The 18,199-nt window shown below is 48.3% G+C and overlaps 1 protein-coding gene and 1 long non-coding RNA gene across 2 annotated transcripts; both read right to left on the bottom strand.

The window, feature by feature from the left end:
- Positions 1 to 5,031: 5,031 nt before the first annotated feature.
- On the bottom strand, positions 5,032 to 17,913 carry LOC118888211. The gene is made up of 3 exons (XR_005018270.1): positions 17,903 to 17,913; positions 7,781 to 7,783; positions 5,032 to 5,139 (listed from the first exon to the last, which is right to left on the bottom strand). It is a non-coding gene; the product is annotated as an uncharacterized LOC118888211 (long non-coding RNA).
- SOWAHD (sosondowah ankyrin repeat domain family member D) lies at positions 9,682 to 11,781 on the bottom strand. The gene has a single exon (XM_036839173.1). It carries the CDS (start codon positions 11,222 to 11,224, stop codon positions 10,265 to 10,267), a length of 960 nt encoding a protein of 319 aa, XP_036695068.1. The 5' UTR covers positions 11,225 to 11,781; the 3' UTR covers positions 9,682 to 10,264.
- Positions 17,914 to 18,199: the final 286 nt, after the last annotated feature.

Here is an 18,199-nt window from a genome sequence, read left to right as displayed (position 1 = left end):
GGGCCCCTATGTGAACACCACTTATCACACTGAACTGAGCTTACAGGGTTGCTTCAGGGCCTCTGAGGCCTGGAAGGAGCCTTATCTCCACACCCAGGGACCTCATTGCTCTAGTTCTTCTAATTCCTCTGTCAGCTTTCTATTTATATACTTCTTACTCCTTCCCTTTCTGAAGGCTGCCCCTCCTCACTTCTTTTTCATTAATTCAGTAACTCTGTGTCTGTGTTCTCACTGCTCTCTAATCTAATCTAAGAGGACATTTCTCTCTGGTTCTTTCTGTTTTGTTTTGTTTTTTAAGTAACAGTTTTATTAAGATATAATTCACGGAGTATACAATTCACTCATTTAAAGTGTACAGTTCGGTGGTTTTTAGTATATTCACAGATATGTGCAGCCATTGCCAAAGTCAATTTTAGAACATTTTCGTCACCTTAAAAAGAAATTGCCGGGGCTTCCCTGGTGGCGCAGTGGTTGAGAATCTGCCTGCCAATGCAGAGGAGACGGGTTCGAGCCCTGGTCTGGGAAGATCCCACATGCCGCGGAGCAACTACGCCCATGAGCCACAACTACTGAGCCTGCGTGTCTGGAGCCTGTGCTCTGCAACAAGAGAGGCCGCGATAGTGAGAGGCCCGCGCACCGTGATGAAGAGTGGCCCCCGCTCGCCGCAACTAGAGAAAGCCCTCGCACAGAAACTAAGACCCAACACACCCAAAAATCAATCAATCAATCAATCAATCAACTTATTAAAAAAAATTGCCAATAGAAAGCCCAGAAAGAAACCCACGTGCTTATGGTCAATTAATCTATGACAAGGGAGGCAAGAATATACAGTGGAGAAAAGACAGCCTCTTCAATAAGTGGTGCTGGGAAAACTGGACAGCTACATGTAAAAGAATGAAATTAGAGCATTCTCTAATACCATATACAAAAAATAAACTCAAAATTTAAAAAAAAATTCAAAATGGATTAAAGACCTAAATGTAGGACCGGATACTATAAAACTCCTAGAGGAAAACATACGCAGAACACTGTTTGACATAAGTCACAGCAATAGTTTTTGGATCTGTCTCCTAGAGTAATGGAAATAAAAACAAAAGTAAACAAATGGGACCTAATTAAATTTAAAAGGTTTTGCACAGCAAAGGAAACCATAAACAGAATGAAAAGACAACCTACCGACTAGGAGAAAATATTTGCAAATGATGCTACTGACAAGGGATTAATTTCCAAAATATACTAACAACTCATACAGCTCAATATCAAAAAAAAACCCAATTAAAAAATGGGCAGAAGACCTAAATAGACATTTCTCCAAAGAAGACATACAGATGGCCAACAGGCACATGAAAAGATGCTCAACATCACTAATAGAGAAACGCAAATCAAAACTACAGTGAGGTATCACCTCACACCAGTCAGAATGGCCATTATTAAAAAGTCTACAGGGGGGCTTCCCTGGTGGCGCAGTGGTTAAGAATCTGCCTGCCAATGCAAGGGACACAGGTTCGAGCCCTGGCCGGGGAAGATCCCACATGCCGCGGAGCAACTAAGCCCGTGAGCCACAACAACTGAGCCTGCGCTCTAGAGTCCGCAAGCCACAACTACTGAGCCCATATGCCACAGCTACTGAAGCCCGCACGCCTAGAGCCTGTGCTCCGCAACAAGAGAAGCCACGACAGTGAGAAGCCTGCACACTGCAACGAAGAGTAGCCCCTGCTCACCACAACTAGAGAAGGCCCACGCACAGCAACAAGGACCCAACACAGCCAAAAATAAATAAATAAATTTATTTTAAAAAAAAAAGTCTACAGGGGCTTCCCTGGTGGTGCAGTGGTTAAGAATCCACCTGCCAATGCCGGGGACACGGGTTTGAGCCCTGGTCCGGGAAGATCCCACATGCCGCGGAGCAACTAAGCCCATGCGCCACAACTACTGAGCCTGCACTCTAGAGCCCGCGAGCCACAACTACTGAAGCCTGTGCGCCTAGAGCCTGTGCTCTGCAACAAGAGAAGCCACTGCAATGAGAAGCCCGTGCACCGCAACTAAGAGCAGACCCTGCTCACCGCAACTAGAGAAAGCCCGTGCGCAGCAACGAAGACCCAACACAGCCAATAAATGAATAAATAAATAAATGTATTAAAAAAAAAAGACCCAATGCAGCCAAAAGTAAATAAATTTATAAAAGTAAAATAAAATAAAAAGTCTACAAACAATAAATGCTGGTGAGGGTGTGGAGAAAAGTGAATCCTCATACACTGTTGGTGGGAATGTAAATTGATACAGCCACTATGGAGAAGAGTATGGAGGTTCCTTAAAAAACTAAAAATAGGGGACTTCCCTGGTGGCACTGTGGTTAAGAGTCTGCCTGCCAACGCAGGAGACACGGGTTTGATCCCTGGTCCGGGAAGATCCCACATGCCGTGGAGCAACTAAGCCTGTGTGCCACAACTACTGAGCCTGTGCTCTAGAGCTTGCGAGCCACAACTACTGAGCCCACGTGCCACAACTACTGAAGCCCGCATGCCTAGAGCCCGTGCTCTGCAACAAGACAAGCCACCACAATGAGAAGCCCGTGCACCACAATGAAGAGCAGCTCTGCTCGCCACAACTAGAGAAAGCCTGCGCACAGCAACGAAGACCCAACACAGCCAAAAATAAATAAATAAATTTATTTTAAAAAAGGAAACTAAAAATAGAGCTACCATATGATCCTGCAATCCCACTCCTGGGCATATATCTGGAGAAAACTCTAATTTGAAAAGATACATGCACCCCAATGTTCATTGCAGCACTATTTACAATAGCCAAGACATGGAAGCAACCTAAATGTCCATTAACAGAGGAATGGATAAAGAAGATGTGGTACATATATACAATGGAATATTAGCCATAAAAAGGAACGAAATAATGCCATGTGCATCAACATGGATGGACCTAGAGATTATCATATTAAGTGAAGTATGTCAGACAAAGACAAGTATCATATGATAACACTTATATGTGGAATCTAAAAAAAGATACAAATGAACTTATTTACAAAACAGAAATAGACCCACAGACATAGAAAACAAACCAAAGAGGATGGGGGAGGGGAGAGAAATTAAGAGCTTGGGATTAACATATACACAACAATTATATATAAAATAGATAACAAGGACCTACTGTATAGCACAGGGTATTGGATATTACATTGGATATTGTAATATATTGGATATTACAAGATATCCAATATCTTGTAATAACCTATAATGGAAAAGAATCTGAAAAAGAATATATGTATCTGAATTACTTTGCTGTATACCTGAAACTAACACAACATTGTAAATTAACTATACTTCAATTTTAAAAAATGATTTTTTTTTTTGGCCGTGCCCCGCTGCATGCAGGATCTTAGTTCCCCAATCAGGGATTGAACCCATGACCCCTGCAGTGGAAGCGCAGAGTCTTAACCACTTGGACCGCCCAGGAAGTCCCAATAAAAAAATGATTAAAAAAAAAGAAATTTCCTACCCTTTAGCTATCACCCCCCCCCACCCCCATCCCCCATCCCCCATCCTCTTCAGCCCTAAGCAACCATTAATCTCCTTTCTGTCTCTTATGGATTTGCCTATTCTGGACATTTCATATAAATGGAATCATATAATATGTGGTCTTTTGTGACTGGCTTACTTCACTTAGCACATGTTTTCAAGGATCATCCATGTTGTATCATGAATCAGTACTTCATTCCTTTTCGTGGCTGGATAAGATTCCATTGTATGGCTACATCACATTTTGTTTATCTATTCCTCTGTTGATAGACAATGGGGTTGTTTTCCATCTTTTGGTTATTATGAGTAACACTGCTATGAACATTCACATATAAGCTTATGTTTTCACTTCTCTTGGGTAAATACCTAGATACCTTAGGAGTGGAATGGCTCAGTCATATGGTAAATAGGTTCTGGTACCAATTCCAGTGGGGGGAAGTTCCCTCATACTAACAAGGAGCAATTTTCCAACACCTGCTGAGTGTCCTACAATTCAACTCAATTCTGACACTACACGTAGACAGCATCAGATTCCAAAGGTTCAGGGTTCAGTCCCACAAGACTGTCCCTCGCCCCCTCCCCCTTCAGATGCTTGTCGCAAGCCCAGGCTGTCACCTGTGCTTCTGACTGATGGGCTACAGATCGGAGGTTCCAACTACCACATCCCCCGGGTTTCACATGCCAGTTGCAAGTCCAGGTTGTTACCCGTACTTCTGACCGACTGGCTGTAAATCAGAGGATCCTAAGACCCCCTCCTTGGCTTCAATTCATTTGCTAGAGTGGCTCACAGAACTCAGAGAAACATCCTACTTACTAGATCACCAGTTTATTATAAAATGATGTAATCCAGGAAGAGCCAGATGGAAGAGATGCATAGGGCAAGGTATGAAGAAAGGGTTAAGAGCTTCCATGCCCTCTCTGAAGGTGCCACACTCCCCAAATCTCCATGTGTTTACCAACCTGGAAGCTCTGGACCCTGAGCCCTGTCCTTTGGGTTTTGATGGAAGCTTTATTACATAGGCATGACTGATTAAAACACTGGCCAATGACTGATTCAACCTCCAGCCCCTCTCTCCTCGCAGAGGGTGGAGGGGGGGTATACTGAAAGTTCCACCCCTCTCCTCTCACCTTTGGTTCCCCTGGCAACCAGTTCCTAACCTTAGGTTATACCTAAGGGCTTTCCCCAAAGTCACCTTATTAACATACAAGAGACACCTTTATCACTCTTATCATAGGAAATTCCAAGGGCTTTAGGAGCTCTGTGCCAGGAATGGGGTTGAAGACCAAATATATGTTTTTTATTATAAATCACAATATTACGTATGGTAACTCTGTGTTTAACTTTTGAGGAACTGCCAGACTAGTTTCCAAAGTGACTGTATCATTTTACATTCCTACCAGCAGAATATGAGTGTTCCAATTTCTCTATATCCTCACCAATGCTTGTTATCATCTGACTTTTTGATGATAGTCATCCTAGTGGGTGTGAAGTGGTATCTCATTCTGGATTTGACTCGCATTTCCCTAACAACTAATGGTGTTGAGCACCTTTTCCTGTGCATGTTGGCTATTTGCATATCTTCTGAGAAGTGTCTATTCAAGTCCTTTGCTTGTTTTTAAATCAGGTTTTTTATACTTTTGCTGTTGAGTTGTAGGAGTTCTTTATATATTCTGGATACTAGACCCTTATGAGATATATGTTTGCAAATATTTTCTCCCATTTTGTGGGTTGTCTTTTTACTTTTTTAGTAGTTTCCTTTCAGGCCCCAAGGTTTTTAATTTTGATGAAGTCCAATTTATCTATTTCTTCTTTTGTTTCTTGTGCTTTTGAGGTCAAATCTGTGATTCCATTGCCAATTTACTGAGCGCCTTCCATCTACCAGGAACTAGGGATAACGTGGTGAATAAGACAGACTTGGTTCCTGCCCTCATGGAATTTACGTCTAGTGGGGCAGGGGAGATATTAATCTAATAACTGCATGAATAACTTCTCAAGTGTGATAAGGATTAGAAAAGGTGCAGTTCTAACCTAGCCTGAGGGTCAGAGAAGACTTCCCCAAGGAGGTGACATTTAAACTGACATTTGAAGGATGAGTGGGAGTAGGCCAGGTGAAAGGGGGCAAGGAATAGAGGGAAGAGCGTTTCTGGACAGGGAACAGCATGTAGGAATCCCAGAGTTCAGGAGAACAAGGCTCTTTTGAGGAACAGCAAGGACTGTGTGGCTGGAGCAGAGTTGGGGGCAGGGGTGAGTGGGGAAGGGATGAAATGACTTAGGGAGAGAATGTAGAGTGAACTTTCCAGGACTTCAACCTGGTAAGTGCCAGCAACTAAAGCCAGAGGAGGTCATGGAAGACTAGAGAAGAGAGTTTCAAGGAGGAGGAAGTAGCCCACATTGGCCAGTGCTGCCAAGAAGTGAACAAAGGTAAGGACTTGCATTTGGCAGACCGGAGGTCATCATGGGAGACCTTTGTGGAAGCAATTGTGCTGAGATGATAGAGGCAGAAACCAGAATGCATAGGAGTGATTAAGAGCTGAGGAAATGGAGGTGTTAAGGGAGGAGACCTCCCTGTGGAAAAGCTTGGCTGGGAAGTGTTTGTCACCCAAAGAGCCTGGCTCCTAGTAGGTGCTCAACAAACGTTTATTGCACTGAACTAAACTGAGGGTGAGCTCCAAGATACAGGAGAGGGACAACTGATGGAATTAGGCTGTGGGAGGAGGCGGGCTTGAGAGCATGAGTTACATCTTGAAAGGAGACAGGCATGCTCCTTCCCTTCATTAAAATGAACGGGAAAGAGGGAAAACAGGGAGGCTGGGTGTGGAATGCAGGGTATGTTGGCTGGGATGGGAGGGGGCATTTCTATAGATAACAGGGTCAAGAGACGAGTCGACTTGTGTGCTTTTATTCTCTTCAGAGATTTCAGGTTTAGCCCTGACTCCAGTTTATGACTTTATCTGGAAATAATATCTAACCTATTTAATAGTTGGTGGGCAATTACTTACTAAGTTACTGCTTTTACTTCTTCTGTGGGATGAGAACAAGGTAAGTTGGCTTGTTTCGATTTTGTCTAAAGTAAAAGTGTGTAGGTTGTGAAGAACATCAGCAGAGGAACCAATATCTCCTTTGAGGAGCAGCCACTCATCTGGTACAGAGGGAAAATAATTTGCAATCAATGTGGACACATTTTAGAGGTGGGATAATTCAGGTAACCACAAGATCCCTCCTGGACTACCCTAGCAGATAAAGTAGTTTCACCACAAGAGCCTGATGAGTACCTTTCAATTTTTCCAAACAAGAATTTATTTTTTAATAAATTTGTTAATAAATACATTCTGTTATTCTCTATTTCCTATGTGTCCTGCAGCGTTGCTAGGCGTTGCATATGTATTTTCTCGAATCATCAGAACAACCTTGCAAGGGAGCTTGTATTGTTCCCATTTTACTGATGAGGAAACTGCAGCTCAGAGAGGTGAGTGATTTGCTCAAGGTCACTAATCAGTAGCAGGTTTTGGAACCCAGGTTAGGCTGAGCACTTTTCACCACGCCAGCAGTTTTGGCAATTTTGCTCCCGGGGCCACTGTGCGACCCCCGCCGGCCTGTCTAAGACAGGGGCACGGGATGGGGAGGAGAGGTCCCAACCCAGCTTCACCTGAGCGGCTCCGCACTTAGTTTTACACCTGGGGCTCTGGGGTAAGCTCCATTTGAGCAAAAGAGAGAAGAAAAAAACAAGTTTGAAGGCCCCTGCCTTCCACAGGGGTCTTTGAACTTCCCAGCAGAAGCACGGCTTTCCTTGAAGCGTTTCTCCTAAAACGCTTTGCTTGTATGATGCATTTTCCCCCACTTGGCTCTATCCTCCACGTGACTGGAAGAGTGATTTTTCTAAAATCTCATGATGTTACTCCCCTGCTTAGAAACCTTCTATGGCTCCCAGCTACCTCTAGGTTAAAATCTGTATTCCTCTTTTAGCATGACCTATGAGACCCTTAGTGATCTGGACCCCCATCCACTTCTCCAGAGTTGCCGTTAGTTACTCCCCAGCTCCCACCTTCCTTCCAAACCGGCTGACTCGCATCTCCTGGTACTTGCTATGTGCATCCGTGCATACTCCAGTGGCCCTGCCAGGAGGCTGCTCCCCCGTCTCCACTGAGCGACTCCCACTCACCCCTCCAGCCTCAGATCAGGTGTACTCTTCCTCCCCGGAAAGCCTTTCCTGCACCTTGGCCTGGGTTAGGCCCCGCCCTCTTTGCAGCACCCCCTACTCCAACCCCCATGCTTACCTGTCCCAGCCCTGCTTCTGCCTCCTTTTCTTGTCTGCCTGTCCCACTAGAATGCAGATTTGCATCATCTGCTTAACTCTGTTTTGCTCCCCTGGAAAGAAGTTTCTCAGGGAATTTGTTCTTTCTCTTGGGGTGAGCATACCAGTCTTGCCTCGAAAAGCATACCAGAAATGCCAATGGCTTGATGTTAGGCATGGAGAGTTTTCAGCATGGGGGTTTGTCCCCTGCAGCCAAACCTCAATTGTACATGGAGGAGGTAGGCTAGGCAATATCACATGATGAGAAAAATCTGTGGGGAAGAATAGCTGACTACAGGAAAAACTCCAGAAAGCTGCTTTCAAATCTTCCAGCTGACTTGGTTTTCATTTTGGAAAGAGCAGGGCAGATGCTTGTCTTAGGTCCCCAAATCTGCTAATAGTTAAGATGCTTAGGTTCAAACTTTTCCTATGAAGAGGGGACTACTGTTAAAAGTGTCCTTTGAATGTTGGGCGAAGGCACATGCCAATCTTCCCTCCAAGCCAGGAGTCCGCAGACTCAGCCATGTGGCAGGAAGGCCCTGCCCTGACGCCTTCACCAAGCCCAACCCACCTTGGCAGCTGTCAAGGGAGAGGTTGTGGAGCAGAAACCGCAGTCCTGCATCAGTTAGCCAATTTGCATCTATAAAATGGGCATGGGGGTGGAGGAGTGTTATGCTAGATGCCCATGCCAAATGCCACAAGCCAGGAGCTGCTCACCCTCACACTGCAAACATCAAAGAAGTTCATTTTTGTTTCTTTTCTTTTTTTGGCTCTGCCGCGCAGCTTGTGGGATCTTAGTTCCCAACCAGGGATTGAACTCAGGACCCTGCAGTGAAAGCGCCGAGTCCTAACCACTGGATGGCGGGGGAATTCCCAAAGAAGTTCATTTAGAAGAAGAAAAAGGAAATGCTACATTACACTGTGTAAATATGTTTAAGGTATAGTTCCTAGAGACACGGGACAGGCTGAGAATCAATAGGAAAGATCTGGATCATTTCATGGATGGGAAGAATCTAATGGGTTATTAAGGGCAGGTGGGAACGTTTTGAGCACAGAAGGGGCAAACAGGCCCGCCAGGCAGAGATGGAAACCTGGACGGATGGGCTCAGGGTGGTGTCTCTGGGCTGTGTTTTGTTGTGACTCAGTTCCTCCCTGGCCTTAGAGGACTGGGATGGGAGGGCTGGGGACACAGCAGTCCATTGCAAGGGCTACCCAACCCTCCAGGGATACAGTGCTATTTTGAAAATATGCTGTTCTCAAAAGCAGCATGGATTTCCAGTCACCAACTGCTTCTCCCTCGTTTCAGCTCAAATCAACCCACTTGTATTCTACTCAATTCATACTATTTCTGAATGGGAGCAGTTTTCCAAAGTACAACTTATATATTAAATGTAATTAAAAGAAACCCACAATGCTGACGATTAAAGCCCTATCTTGGAAAAAAGTGCCAGGGGGTGTGTCTCATTGGAGGGCAGAAGTCAAGGTAAATTACGTGACTCACCAGGAAATATTAGAAATACATATTTGGAGGCTTTTTCCTTTTACCTCCCCTCTGCTCCCTGCAGACAACTCCTCTGGGATGAGACTTGTGCAAGAGGCCAGACCTAGATGCTAAAGAGCCCAGGAGACAGGTAAACTGTGTGTCTCTACTCAGAGCCAAGGGGAAAGTAGCTCCTTTGGTGCACATCTTGGCCACTTGCTCTGAAAATGAGATCCAGAGACTGTTCTGGATCACTAGCTCACAGCCGTGGGTTGGTGACCTCTTTCCTGCAAACACAGGGAAGAGGTGGTTAATGAAAAAAAAAAAAAGTCATTCAAAGGACAGCTTTGTAATGCAAAAGGAAAACATATGCCACTTTAATATGCTTAAGAAGTCAATCGTGATACATTAGAAACCAAACCGTATGCGTAAGGCCTGGTTGTCTCAGGAGCAGGTTGACAGGGGCTGAGCCCGCCCTCACAAAGTGACCCGTTAACAGCCGAGTCAGGCCTGCAGTTAGGCGCTTCCTCTGCATCAGTGGTTTACAATCTTAACTCATTCTTCTAGCAAATGTTTCCTAATAAACCCAGAGCTTCCGCCTGCCCAGAAATGGCTACTGGAAGCTAACTTTCCCTCTCCCAAGCAGGACCACGCTTCTGCTCCTAACTGCTTAATCCTGTAGTTTGGGGATTCGGCGCCAGGAAGGCTTGGTCTTTGCTCTCCCTCGGTTAGGCGTGCCCTGGTCCCCGCGTCTCCTGGCCAGTGTCTGTACTCCTGAGACAGGTGCCTGAGACGGACCCCGAGGTGGTCTGTTCCCTGCAGGACCAGCGCCCACGGCTGCGGCCCGAGCTGCGTCCGAGGCGCCGCCCCTTCGGTGGGACCCGGGACCGCCAGGGACCACCCGGGATCGAGGCCCGTCCGCAGCGTCTTGGTCCCTCCACGCTCTCCAGTCTCCGTCTCCTTCAACGGTCCTGGAAGAAGGGGAACATATGGCGGAAAAGGCCTTGAATTTGCGCCACTCGTCTGCCCACGGAGTCCTTCCCCTTGGCGGGCGCCGCCGCCGCTCTGGCCGTTGTCTCCACGACCGGCGCGCCCACTGCGCTGGGGGCGCGTCTCGGCGTACACGCGGCGCCGCCGCCGCTGCTGTTGTTGTTGGCGTTGTTACGCTCGCTGCCGCCCGCCGTCTCCCAGTCCTCGGCCCCCGACAGCTCCCGCAAGCTCCAGGGCGCGTCGGGCCGCAGGTAGTGACAGGCCCGGTGGCCGCTGTGGTCGCGGCGCGTGGGGTCTGCCCCCAAGGCGCCCACCAGCACCTTGACGACCATATCGTGGCCCTGCAGGGCCGCCAGGTGGAGGGGCGTGAGGCCGCCGCTACCCGGGGCGCTCACGTCGAGCGGCAGCCCCCTGCGCTGGGCGAAGTCGTGCACCAGGATGAGTTCCTCGTGGCGCCCGTGCTTGGCCAGCCAGTGCAGCACCGTGTAGCCCGTGATCGGGTCGCCCCGCAGGAGCAGCCCCGGCTCGACCTCCAGCAGCTCCTGCAGCGCCTCAAAGCGGCCCTCAGCTGCCGCGAGTATCCACGCGTGCTCCCGGGGCTCCAGGCATAGCCCGCTACCGCTCGGTCCGTTCGGCCCGCCCGGGGACTGCTCCACGGGGCGCTCCTCCGACAGCCACCCGGCGGGAGCCGCCCCCTGCAGTCCCAGCAGCTCCCGCAGCGCTCCCCGCCGGCGCCCCGAGCCTGTTCCCGAGGGCATCAACGAGCCGTGGAAGGGGGGCTCCCGGGAGGCGGTGGCGTTGCCCCGGTACCTGCCCAGGCTGACGGTGTCCACTCTCAAGGGGCGGGGCTGCGGGGCGCTCCGCAGGCTCAGCTCGGTCGGTGCGAAGGAGGCCTTGGGTGCCGGCTTCGCGGCCCCTCGGGGCTCGGCCATGGTCCTGCCGCCGCAGCGGTTCCAGTGTCTAGCGTTCGCTGCCCTTCCCGGGCCCCACCAAGAGAGGAACTGGCGCTGGCGTTGGGGAAGGAAGCGGCTTGAGCAATTGGGCTCGGAGGGAGGGAGCGAAGGAGGGGAGAAGAGGGAGGGAGAGCGCGAGCGAGCCGAGGGAGGGCCCCGGCACGGGCGGTGGGGGGGCGTGGAGGGGTGGGAGCTCCGGCCATGCCCCCGCAGCGAGCCCCTTTCCTGCACGCCGGGTACCGCCGCCACCTCCGCTCCCCCGGGTCGCGGGCGGCCCCGCCCCAAACGGCCAGGTGAGCTGGGCGGCCCCGCCTCCCGCACGGCGTGGGCAACTGTGGGGCGGACGCGGGGGCGGGCTGCGCGCTGGCCCCGAGCGCCGCCGGGAGCAGCCCAGCTGCCCCAGCAGCCGGGTTCTCAGCATCCCCGCAGTTGCTGGGTGAAGAGGCTCTAGAGAGTCCCCTCCGCGGCGGGCTGAGTTCGGCTTCCAGCCAAGGCCTCCGGGAGCGCAGTCCTTAGAGCTCCGGGGCGCTCGCTCTCCGCCCCTTCCTTCGCCCTTCCCTCTTATCTCCTCAGGAGTCTCCCTGCACTTTGTCCCCGAGCCGCCTTTGTCCCGCGCCTTGCATTCACGGAGGCGGCTTGGCTGCCCCATGTGACTCGGGTTCGCTTGCACTGCCCTTTGTGTGGCCTTGACCCTTCCCGCAGCGCCGAAGCTGCCCGGGATTCCTACAGAGAAATTCGAGAAAGTGTCTAGGCGGAAGCCCTTCCAGGGAACTGAGAAGGGCTATTCCCCTGCTTCCCCGAGGCTCCCGACTCCTCTCTCCGCCCTCTTCTCTTTAACCTTTCCCATCTTGGCTTGAAGAAACAGGTACTGGTGAATCTGAGTCATCGGCCACGAACGCCTTACCCTCTTCAGAGATGCATCCCGCTCTCTCCCTGAGGGACCTGCTGATTTCCGCGAATTCAGAGTTTCAGGGCTTTTAAAAGAGGAGGATATTTTACCTTTTTAGTCCTAACATTAGCACCCTCTTTGCTCTTTTCTTCTCTCAATAAATGGTAGTTCTTGCCTCCCCCCTCCCCTGCCATGTTAGGGAGTTCAGTCATGAGCAGTGGGGAGCCATAGAAGGTTCTTGAGCCAGAGAGGAATACAGCCATGATTAAGGTGGTCTTTAGGAAGATGATTATGGGAGAGGCAGAGGCAGAAAGCCAGGAGACTGTTCCAACAGTCTCGGCCGGAGGGAATGGGGACTCAGGCCAAGCCAGCCCACTCTACTGGGTCCCAAAGTGATGGAAGGTATCAGAGGCTTTTCCACCTTTGCCCTCAAATATTTGGGATCAGCCCTAAAGGCCTGGAACTTTCCTTCATGGCAGCCTATGCATTTGTAATCCATTTTTTGAATATTTTTTATGTGCCACTCTGCTAAACGCTTTGTATATGTTCATTCTATCACCCTCCCAAGGATCTCAAGAGCTAAGTATTGTTACTATCCTCCCTTTGCAAAGAGATTAGGCCATTTGCCCAAGGTCACCCCGAAGGAAGTAACAGAGCAGGTCTGTGTGACACCATAGCCTTTGTTCTGGCACAGAGGATCTGGCATTCAAACCAAGCTTATCAGCAGCAAGTCACTCACACAAATCCCAAATTCCAGCCAAACGGATGGACTTGTCCTAACCTGAGCATATCTTGAACTTGTCCTCCTCTACCTAGAATGTCCTCCCTCATAGCTTCTATTTGGTGAAGTTCTTCCCCCTGTCCTTCAAGGTTGGCCTCAGTTGCCACCTTCTCCAGTAAGCCTCCTCCGATTACCCCAGCCCAGAGTGATCCCTCTCGCTCCCCCAACCATCTGTTTGTATTACTCCTTCGGCATCCAGAACAGACAGCCTTGTGTTGTATTTCTCTCCCTTTACTCTGACATGCCAATTAAACTGAACTCTTTGATGACTAGTCATACTGCCCTTGTGTACCTAGTAGGTGTGTGAGAAATATGTTACCTCGTTCTGGTTTGGCAGCCTGGGGAAATGTAACTGTGTGTGTACGTGTTGGGGGAGGTGTCTTCGGCCAGAATCTCGAGGCCCACTCCCACATCCCTGCCTCAGACTGAATCTGCAGGACACCAAAAGCAGCTCATAGACTTGGTCAATTCGTAAAAGAAAAAGGCAAAAGGTGATCAAGTGGTTGCTTCACTGAGCTGACTAACCAAAGCCACCTTCTGGCCTTTGCCGGCTCCTCAGAGACCAGGCCCAGGCCCAGAGTGGGCCGCAAGCTTTCAGGCTTTCATTTTCAAAATGAACCCTGACTGACAAGCAGCTACTTCCGTTGCTCTGGAAACTCCCCTCCGCAACCCCAAATCTGTAAACACTAAACCGCACACATGCACACACACTTCTAGAATATGCAAACAGCTGCAGCAGTATTTCTTTTAATCAAAATGCCAGCATGGAGAATGCAGGATGGGAGAACGCTTGGACTATTAATTTTCCTCGCCACTAAGCAGGCAGTTCCCTTCGCTATCAGCACTAATAATATCTCTGGTTCCGGTTCAAAGACTGCAAGGGCAGTCGCCTGACCAGCATCACAGACCCAGGGTGCACGTGCCCTTGCTTAACTGTTGCCAGAGACCAAAGCCAAGGTGCTTCCCTAGCAACTCTTTACTTACCAAGTGCTTTGTCTAGGTCACCAGTTGCATACATGGTTCCCCGGGACCACAGCACCCATCTCCATTTCAGGAGAGAGGGTCTGTGGACAAAGAGTATCACCTGCCATTCCAGTAAACAAAGAATGCTGCCTGCTAGTCCAGTGAACAATGAATGTCAACTGCCATCAAGCCAGGAGCCGCTGCAGCCACCGTCCCCCCCCACCCCACAGTGCGCCCTGAGGGCAACTCAGGGTGGAGAAAAACAGGATACTGGCCCTAGATAGTTAAGATGCTTATCTAAGGAATAATTTCAATGAGCCCAGACTCTTGCATCTTGCCATACAGAGAAAAGGGCTAGGGAATTCCCTGGCGGTCCAGTGGTTAGGATTCTATGCTCTCAGTGCTGAGGGCTCTGGATTCAATCCCTGGTCGGGGAACTAAGATCCCACAAGCTGCATGGCATGGCCAAAAAAAAAGGGGGGGGGGGCTAAAATCACTACTTTGAGATGTCTGCTTTCTGTGATTAGCTGTAGTCTTTGATGTTTGAACGCGTTTTTATTTTTTCTTGCAAAAACTCCCGTATATCTTGGCTCCTCCTTTACTTCTTTGGCACAGTTCCTTAGAGCTCTCTGAGAGGCTGCCTCCTAGGCTATAGTCCTCAGTAAGTCCGCTGAATAAAACGTAACTTGCAACTTTTGGGTTGTGTGTTTCTCTTCAGTCAACAGGTCTCTGGAATCTGATATCTGGGAGTGGGGTGAAGAGAGCAGAAAGCAGAAGGGGTAGTAAAGATCCTCCTAAACTGAAAATGCCCATCCCCTGAGGCAGCTGCTCCCCCTCCAAGGGAGTGGGGCAAAACCCCTCAAGCCTTTGGAAATAGCCTCTCCAAAAGTTGGCTGTAGGGCGAGGGTTTGCATTTTGAATGGTGGTACCTGGTGTCTTTTCCAAATGGCAGCCTCTCTAGTGTATTTTTTATAGGTCCTGGACTATTCGAACCAGGTCCTGGACTATTCGAGAGTTCTTAATGTTTCCTTGGTCAGGTTCTTCATTTTCCAGATGAGGTTTAACTGTCGGGGAGGATGGCAAGAGGCAGAGAAACTTCAAGCTGAAATGTTGAAAATCAATCTTGAGGAGGAGAGAGCGCAGCTCAAAAGTCTCATTGGAAACCAGTGGGGAATCATAACTGACCTGCAAAAGTTTAATTTGCCTGCAGCTTTTCAGGAACATGCTCCTGGGGTGAAGCCAAAAGCACATGTATCTTTGGCTCACAGTGGAGTTTGCCAATGGGGCTCATGGATTCAGAAAAATCCATGGATGCAGAGCAGGCATGAGGGGAATGTGTGGAATATGGGAAGTCAAGTCCCTCAGGCTTCTATAATGGTAGCTGATGGAGGGAGCAGGGAACGTTCTTTTTTTTTTTTTTTGCCACGCCGCGTGGCATGTGGGATCTTACTTCCCCTACCAGGGACTGAACCCACGCCCCCTGCCACGGAAGTGCGCAGTCTTAACCACTGGACCGCCAGGGAAGTCCCTGCAGGGAACATTCTTGAGGTTCCAGATATAAAATATAAGTTTTCTTTCCTCCAAAGACCTGAGCTGATATCATCACATGATTCTCAGTGAGAGAGAAAGCCACGAGAGAGAAAGCTCCCTGAGCAGAAGAGCGTGTGACTGTGAGAGTGTGTAAACATGTGTTCGTGTGCACACGCACGCACGCACGCACTGCCAGACATCACTGTCTCTGATTGTCATTTACCCCTTCCCAAGTGTCAGGGCTTTCCATGAGGAGACCCCTGTGAAAGGTTTAACATTCTCGATACATTCTCCTTAGACTATAGAACAAATCATATTTAGTAAACACTTAAAACATCCTTTTCTATTATTTTGGATTTACTTTTTTCCCTTTTTAGAAAAACGTATGATCTTACTTTAGGAGCTGGGTAACCTTGGAATAATAGAAGGTGGTAAGACCAAGTTGACATCTGTGAACGGTGAGACCAGGGTTTTTCAAAATGACTGAGGAGAAAGGCGTGGGCAGGGAGCAGGAAGAAATCTTTAGGCCTGAGTGCAAGCAGGAAACCTGCCTAAGACTCGGGCTGCAATGGCTTAACTGGAGTCCCAATGTCAAGCATGGGCCATGAAGTGTGACAAGAAAAAAATTTCCATTACACCTTTTACTGATGCTGCGATGAAAGAGTCACCTCTCAGGAAAGACCTCAGGTATTACCACGTGGAGACACACGAGGGCGCTCTAACCAGCTAGCTATTGAGAAAACCAGAAAGGTCGCACAGATTTCTACCTGGGAACAGAGACATTGCAGGCCTTTTGTTGATGTGAATTCAGGTTTTTACCCAGGATCAGGCTGCTCACCCTTGGCCCTTAAGTAGATGCAAGGAAGGAGGTACTAGCATCAGGGGCTGTGGTGAGAAGGCCAGGGTGTCATGTTGAAGAGAATGTGAACATTCTGGAGAGAGAGGGAGAATGGTGAGCAGAACAAAGTGCTTCCTTACTCTATTCGAGAGCTGTTAGTTTCTGTAATATGTAAGGTTTGGAATAATAATGCTTTATGGTTTTCAAAGTGCTTTCATATTTTTAACTTATCTCTTTGACCCAGGCAGCAAGCCTGTGAGGTATGTAGAGAAGACTATTTATATCCAACTTACACACAAGGTTGAGAGAGGTTAAGTGACTTGCCCGGCATCACACAGCTCAAAAGTGGTGGATCTGGGTCTGTGCTCATGCCTCTGTGCCACACTGCCTTACTCATTTGGGTGGGGCGGGCAGGGACGGCTCTCAGTGACACTGTGCAGTAAGTGAATGCTGGCCTTGGTGACTTCCACCTACCCTTTTTGACATCCAGGCACCCTGGGTCCCAAATCGCCCAATGTAGCACTCCCTAATAATGAGAGCAACCACCTACTGGTATTGAGCACTTAGGTGCCTGGCAGGCCCCGTGCTGAGCATTAAACATGCCTTATCATGCACGAGTATTCATAGCAGCACTATTCACAATAGCCAAAAGGTAGAAACAGCCCCAATGTCCATCAGCTGATGAGTGGATAAACAAAATGTGGTATATCCATGCAATGGAATATTATCCAGTAATAAAAAGGAATTAAGTAATGATGCTTTACTAAGACACCCCATGCCTTATTGAATCATGCCTTGTTTATTTTAAATTTTTTGGCAGTTGATCGAGCAGGTAACACAGCTTTTGAACGTCTGATGGCCACTTCCACAGCTCAAGGAGCTTCGGCACAGGTGCTGTGGAAGGACCCTCTGACAAATATATGGAATGGACCTGATCCAGTTTTAATCTGGGGTCGAGGTCATGTTTGTGTTTTTCCTAGAAGTGCTGACTCCCCTCGGTGGCTTCCTGAACGTCTTGTTAGACAGATAGATGGCAAGAAAGACCCCGCAGCTGATTCGGAGGATGCGGCGCCTCTCGCTGAATGTGAAGACTGCCCCAGCGATGGATCCCAAGAGAAGAGGTCGGAAAAGGAGGCGTCCAGCACAAAGGACTTGACAAAGTGATCCTCCGACTTGGGGTCAATTGAAGAAATTGGTGGCTCAAGCTCAGGAATTAGTGACTGCTCAAAGGACTCCTTTTACCCCTATGACAATGTTTTTGGCTATGTTGGCTGTTCTTTCTACTTCTTCTGTTCAAGCTGATGATTTATACTGGGCTTATGTTCCTGACCCCCCTTTGCTACAACCTGTTTCCTGGATTAATGCTGAATTCCCTGTATTTTATAATGATACTGTTTTTGGAGATTTTATTGGAAATATTAAGATGGCAAATATGTCTGTGAATTATTCCAATTGGTTTAATTATTTTCCTGTATGTTTAAGTCTGCTAAATTTGGAATCAGGCTGTATTAAAGCTATAGCTTTTGAACATACTGTGCTATATACTGGAAAGGTAGAATCACAATATGCAACTAATAATAGAGTTATATATCGCTTTACTGGTTCTTCTCTTACTTTATATTGTAGGCAGATAGTAAAACGAGAAGATTTATCTACATTTGTGCATTGGTATAAAGATCATCAATTAATTAACATTCAGGAACGTATTACCCGAGTTAACCCTAAAGATCCTTTTAATCATTCTATACTTATTAAGAATTTACAACCTTCTGATTCTGGACATTATCTATGTGTAGAAAGTTCTACAGGAGGGCAAGGCACCTTATTGGTGGGCCATCAAGTGACTGTGGTTTCCTGGCATTTGCCGGGTCGTTTGCCTTCTTTTATTCCTACTGCTTTTCCTCAGTCAAGTTTTAAGGTTTGTAATTCTACTTGGACTAATTCTCAAATACG

The sequence above is a fragment of the Balaenoptera musculus genome, chromosome X, assembly GCF_009873245.2.
Source record: "Balaenoptera musculus isolate JJ_BM4_2016_0621 chromosome X, mBalMus1.pri.v3, whole genome shotgun sequence".
NCBI classification, from domain to species: domain Eukaryota; kingdom Metazoa; phylum Chordata; class Mammalia; order Artiodactyla; family Balaenopteridae; genus Balaenoptera; species Balaenoptera musculus.
The sequence above is the reverse complement of the archived record's forward strand: the minus strand, read 5'-3'. Positions and strand labels throughout refer to the sequence as shown.

What these genes read in the sequence shown, in the direction of transcription:
- SOWAHD (XM_036839173.1), bottom strand. Translation starts at nt 11,224, where the DNA reads ATGGCCGAGCCCCGAGGGGCCGCGAAGCCGGCACCCAAGGCCTCCTTC.